This window comes from Cynara cardunculus, unplaced genomic scaffold, assembly GCF_001531365.2.
Source record: "Cynara cardunculus var. scolymus isolate 2C unplaced genomic scaffold, CcrdV1 Un_Scaffold_2807, whole genome shotgun sequence".
NCBI lineage: Eukaryota > Viridiplantae > Streptophyta > Magnoliopsida > Asterales > Asteraceae > Cynara > Cynara cardunculus.
The window spans coordinates 56,757-63,011 of NW_020201228.1; the positions used below are offsets into that span (position 1 = coordinate 56,757).

A 6,255-nucleotide genomic window follows, 5' to 3' on the forward strand; every position below is an offset into this window, starting at 1 on the left:
TGCCATGCAGGACCATGTGGAGGACATTTTGGAGAAAGTAGGACAGCATCCAAGGTTTTGCAATCAGGATTCTACTAGCCTACTTTGCACAATGATGCTCAAAACTTTGTAAAAAGTTTCAATGAGTGTCAGAGGAGTGGAAATATCTCTAGAAGAAATGAAATGCCTTTAAACGAAATTCTAGAAATAGAATTATTTGATGTTTGGGGTATAGACTTCATGGGACCTTTTTCTCTGTCCAATAATTGTGCCTACATATTGGTAGCTGTGGACTATGTGTCCAAATGGGTGGAAGCCATGGCTTGCCATTCCAATGATGCTAAAACAGTTGTGAAGTTTTTACAAAAGCACATATTCACTAGATTTGGTATTCCTCGTGCCTTAATTAGTGATGAGGGCACTCACTTCATAAACAACATGTTAGAAGAAGTCCTTGATAAGTATGACATCAAGCATAGGGTAGCAACTGCCTACCATCCTCAGACCAACAGATTAGCTGAATTGTCAAATAGGGAGATAAAAGGGATTTTGGCCAAAGTAGTCAAGCCACATAGAAAGGATTGGGCCTCTAAGTTAGATGATGCATTGTGGGCCTGTCAGACTGCTTACAAAACCCCTATTAGTATGTCTCCCTATAAATTGGTCTTTGAAAAAGCTTGTCATTTACCTGTGGAATTAGAGCACAAGGCCTATTGGGCCATTAAGGAACTCAACATGAGTTTAGATGAGGCCGGAAGAAAAAGGACTTTGCAGCTATGTGAACTGGAAGAACATAGGAATTTTTCCTATGAAAATGCTAAGCTATACAAAGAAAATACCAAGAAATGGCATGATAAAAAGATTCTTCCAAAAGAGTTCATAGAAGGCCAAAAAGTCCTGTTGTTTAATTCAAGGTTAAAATTATTTCTGGGAAAGCTGAATTCCCGATGGACCGGACCTTTTGTTATTTCCAAGGTATACCCCTACGGTGTCATTGACCTGATAGATCCGGAGAGGGGTACCACTTTCAAACTGAATGGACAAAGATTAAAACCTTTCTTTGAGTCCATGAGTGTTACACAACCGATTGAGGTTATCTTTGTGAATATTTAGTATTTATATATATATATAATTGTAAGTTGTTATTTTCATTTTATTTTGCATTTTCATTTTTTAATTTTTAGAGTAAGCTTTTAATTTTTTTTCTTCTAGAATAATTATCTATTTATTTCATAATATGTAATATATTAAGTTTATATTAAAAGGTTTGGATCTTGTTTTAATTGTCTTTGGGCCAGCCGGCCCAATCTCTCGATTAACCAGGCCCGGCTAAAAACAATTGATAGCCATCCTCATTTCTTAACAGGCCACAAGGAAGGTAGCCCAAAGATGAATCCGTGATCACGAAGCCCAAAAAGAGAAGGCCATGAAGAAGAAGCCCAAAATTCGAAGCCTGTTGGTACGGCCTGTCAAGGATCCCACGCATTCGTACTAGACCAAGACCGGTGACTGTCCTTTCGTCTCCAAACTTTTAACTCACCAGCAACATCATCGTACTCTCTTCTCCATCATACCAGGAACAGTCAGCCATAGCTCATCAAATAAGCATTCTCGAGAAGGAAAAGACTTCATGTGAACTGGCATTGCTAAGCAAGGTACGATTTCTGACTAATCATACTAGTCGTTCGATAATTGTCAATCATCCAGAGAAATTTTGAAATTTGCAAAGCTACAATCTTGGAGACTAAGTTTAGAAGCTTTAAAAACCCCATAACCACTGTTCATACACCATTCGGGTTAGTTTCAAGCCACTGTTCACAACCGTTATTCTTCTTTGCTCCAAGAACCATTAACAGTCCCCTGTTCCATTTGTATGGCCATTGTTAAAACTCGAGCAAGAAGAAGGGAAGGGGAATCTGATTCTATGCCTCCTGCGACCAATCATGATCACTCCAGTGAGAGTGAAGAAGAACCCATTGATGCCATTCCCTTGAGGCAGGTCCTTTTTGCTAAAACCAGACCTCAATCATCCACTCAAACCCAAACTCAGGGTACTGTGATTGTGAAGTCTGAACAACAGCCTCCTCCATAATACCAATTTGGCCCAAGAATTACCAGAAGCAGAGCAAAGGGTCTGACCAATTTCAAACCAGTAAAGAAAAAGAAGGGCACTGTGATCAATGTATCTGATGATAGTGATTCACCATCAAAGAGGCATGGTGTTTAGAGCAACACAAGCAAACCAACACAAGAGGACTTAACCTCTTTGAATGTAATGGCAGATGCAGCAACTCAGATGAACACTCGGAACATACCTTCAAGCATAACAGAGAGGCACCAAATAGGTTTAAAAGTTTCTAGACCTTTAAATATGGATTTGTTGTCTAGCTTTCCTGTTTATCCTCAAGCCAGTGTGGGTTTTATGTTAAGATAAACTGTGGATGAGGCCATTGCTGCCTCTAATGAGGTATTGGGCCTAAGATCAGCAACTTGTGCCCCTGCTATAGCTATGATCTGAATTCAGCCTTCTATGGCTACCCAAGCATCTAAAAAGGGAAATTCATCCCTTAAAAATTTTGTTAGTGCTGCTTTGGCAGCCATGGATAGGATGATTAGGAGGGAACCAGAGTGTAATCCAGCCCCTGCCTAACTACCTGTTACCACAACCCATACACCCACCTTCACTGGAAACATACCCATTGAGTTCAATTTCATGAACTCACCACACTTCACCACTATTCCTGTTTCATCATCTACTGTAGAACCTACCTTATTTGACCATGCAACCACATCCCAATCAGTTCCTAGACCAGCCCTTGTTGAAACAGTCACTACCAGCCCTATACCTTCACCAATCCAGCCTACAACCACACCTTCCACACCCACTGAACATGTTATCCCTTTGCCACAAACTGTATCCATCCAAGAACTAGACTTTGTCTTAGGTCTATCACCCACTAATCCAAGCCTTACACCCTTTGAACACAATGAAGACCTTTCTGACCCACAAAACACCCCTGTCACTCAAACACCACCACCCTCACCCCATTCCACTCACCCATTCATGCCTAGTCTAAACCAACCTACTAGCCCTTTACACTCTGGGACTCATGACTACTACAAAGGTGTACATTCTGCCCACCATAGTCCTGAGCATAGCAGGCCACATATGAAGCAAGAAAGAGAGGAGGTTGATACAGGGGCTAGCTTGAGAAAGAAAATGCCAAGGAAGAGGAGAATGAACAGAGTTGAAACAAGGAGTTCAAAGAGGAGGAGAGAGGATAGTGACAGATCAGAGGCCGAGGAAAGGGCATCTAAAAGAAGAAAAAGGCCAGAGCAACAATTTGAGGAAGGGCCAGGTATATTTCTAAAGCCCAAGCACTTTTTTAGCACACCATTAGCAAGAAAAACTTACTTGCAATTTTCTGAGAAAGTGGGGGTGGTGCAAAAGGGTTTTTCATAACAGCTACTGTTGCCCAATCCTAACATCAAGGCCACAATATATTCTTTGGGATGGGAGACTCTGTGTGACACACCTAACCAATACAATCTTAGTTAGGTTAGGGAGTTTTATACTGAAGTAGCAGTCACTGATGGGGTAGATTTGAGAGTAATAAAGACCCCTGTTTCATACTCAACCAATGCCATAAATGACCTACTATAGCTCATCCCTCCTTCATACTCTGAGCTAGATAGGTTGACTGTTGGGTGCTCTGATGAAGAGATTGATTTGATCTTAGCTAAGGTAGCCAAAGAAGGGGCTGTTTGGAGATTCAAGGGAAGGGATAGGCTTCTAAAAACCCAATATCTGAAGCCTGAGGCCAATCTATGGTTTTACTTCATGAGGCACACCATTCACTCCACTAGCCATGATACCAATTTGTTCCTAGAGAGAGTTTTCATCTTGTATTGCATTTTAGAGGCTAGGCCATTTGATGTTCGGAGGATGATATGCTCCAACATCAAGGCATGTGTAGAGAGAACAAATGGCAAGTTGCTATACCCTTCCTTGATTCATAGGCTTATGCAAAAGGCCCAAGTCTTAGCCTTGCCCAAGGATGTGATGTCTAAGGAGAAGACCTCGATAGACAAGAAAAATTTGGATAGATTGATGAGGGTGAATGCCAAGGTACAGCTAGATACACCAACTTCATCCATGGCAGCCCTAAAGGCTGAATTGTTAAAGGCAATGTAGGATCACACCAATGCTTTGAAGAGAACAATAGTGAAGAAGCACCACAAGCTAATGAAGAGGGTGGATGACTTGAAGAAGGAGGTGGACATTTTGAAAAAAGAACGGGTACAGTAGGCTGAGTACAAGATGCAGAAGAAGAGAATGCTCAGAGCAGCTGCCAAGCATGGGAAATCAAAGTGTGCAATCAAGCTCCCACCTCTACCAAAGTCCAACTTGCTACAACATTCAGACTCTCCTACTCAGTCTGAGTAGGACAGGTTCTAATTTCTTAACCCTTTTACATACTTCTATTCTAGCTATGCTTAATCATTTAGTAAGTTAATATCGATTTTGCTACCTAAAGCACTTGTTGTTTTGACATAAAGTACTGCTATGCCTATAGTATGCTATTTTCATTTGTTGTTTTTAACATTTCATGGGCATGTTGTGGCCAAGGCTAGCCATTATGATAATTGTGTTTCTATTCTTTGCTGTTTTTGACATAAATTTTAGTTGTTTCTCCTTAAATTTGCTGTTTTTAGATCTAGTTTCATGCTTGATTTGTTGTTTTAATATTGGTTGTTTTAATGACTTTCCATTTTGAATTGCTGTTGTGAAGTAGATGATGTATTGATTTTGCTGTTTTAAACCTTCTTGTTTTCATTTCCATTTGTTGTTTTAACTTTTATGCAGTCCTTCTAATAGCTTTTCTTTGTTGTCTTGAGCCATTTGGTTGTTTGATTTATTTATCTCAATTGAGATACTTTTGCTGTCTTTAAGAAGTAGATGTTTGTTAAGTTCTTTAGTGTTTTAAGACATCATCTTAGTATTTCTTTGTTGTTCCAAGTCCTGATTGATTGATGTCTTGTGCTTCATTTATTTTGCTGTTTTAAGGAACCATTTTACTTCTATTTTGTTGTTTAAGAACATCATGAGCATGCTTTAGCCAAAAGCTAGCATGAGTTATGATTGTTATTTTTGCTGTTTTGAGTGTTATGCAATCTAGATCAGGCACTTTATTTTGCTATTTTGATTTGCTGTTTTAAATATTTTCTTCCTTATTAGTCCTTAGCTGTTTTACGTATTATGCAACCATGTCCCTGTTTGTTTCTTTGCTGTTTTAACCTTCTTATTTTAGTTGTTGTTTTAAATCTCATACAGCCCTATGCCATGAACTTTCTTTGCTATCTTAGTCTTTTAGGAAACAGGTTTTTAGCCAAACCTTGACTGTGTTGGGATTGTTACTTTTGTGATAGTTGCTTCAAGGCAGTCCCTGTCATGACTTTTATTTGCTGTTTTCACCTTGTCCTTGATCATTTAGGCATGCCCTTTGCTGTTTTGATTGGCTGTTTTTAGTATGTTCATTTATCTCACTTGAGAAATTTTTATTGTTTTCCATTTGCTGTTTTAAACAGCTTCTATTCTGTTTTGCTATTTTGAGTAATAGTCATTTCACTTCTGTTTGCCAAAACAGAATCCATTAGCTCAGCTTTTCTTTTCTTTTGTTTGTTGTTTTAACATAGCTACTATATTTTGTTTTGCTGTTTTTAAGCACCATTTTAGTTTCATTTTGCTGTTTAAAGCATAAGCCATCTGCTGACTTCCATTTGCTGTTTTTAGGTAGCATTTTAGTTTCACTTTACTGTTTGGGCATAGGGTAATGCTATACTTAGAGTTTGCTGTCCAATTTGTTATTTTTAGATCTAATTTCATGTCTTATTTTGCTGTTTTCAATAGTTCTTTGCTGTTTCAAAGTCCTGATTAGTTGATATCCTTTATTTTGTTGTTTTGACCTTCTTACTTCCATTTGTTGTTTTTAGGATATCATATAATCCTGCTCATGCTTTATCTTTGCTGTTTTACTTCTGTTTGGTTGTTTTGTACACAGTTGGTATGACTGCTTTGAGGGAGGGCCAGGATTGATGTCCCCATTTCTTTACCTCCCTAGTCTATGCTAAAACCAGTGCAGGCTGAGTCATGAAAAGCTAATGGCCATCCCATTGCCTGATTTCATTTGGCCTGTTTCATGGCAAAACAATGGCAATCCCATTGTCTGGTTCCATTTGGTTTATCTCATGGTAAAACAATGGCAATCCCATTGT

The 6,255-nt window shown here is 39.0% G+C and overlaps 1 protein-coding gene across 1 annotated transcript; it reads left to right on the forward strand.

The window, feature by feature from the left end:
• The first annotated feature begins 219 nt into the window (after positions 1-219).
• On the forward strand, positions 220-1,092 carry LOC112503277. Its single transcript, XM_025107338.1, has one exon. It carries the CDS (start codon positions 220-222, stop codon positions 1,090-1,092), a length of 873 nt encoding a protein of 290 aa, XP_024963106.1.
• The last annotated feature ends 5,163 nt before the right edge of the window (positions 1,093-6,255 follow it).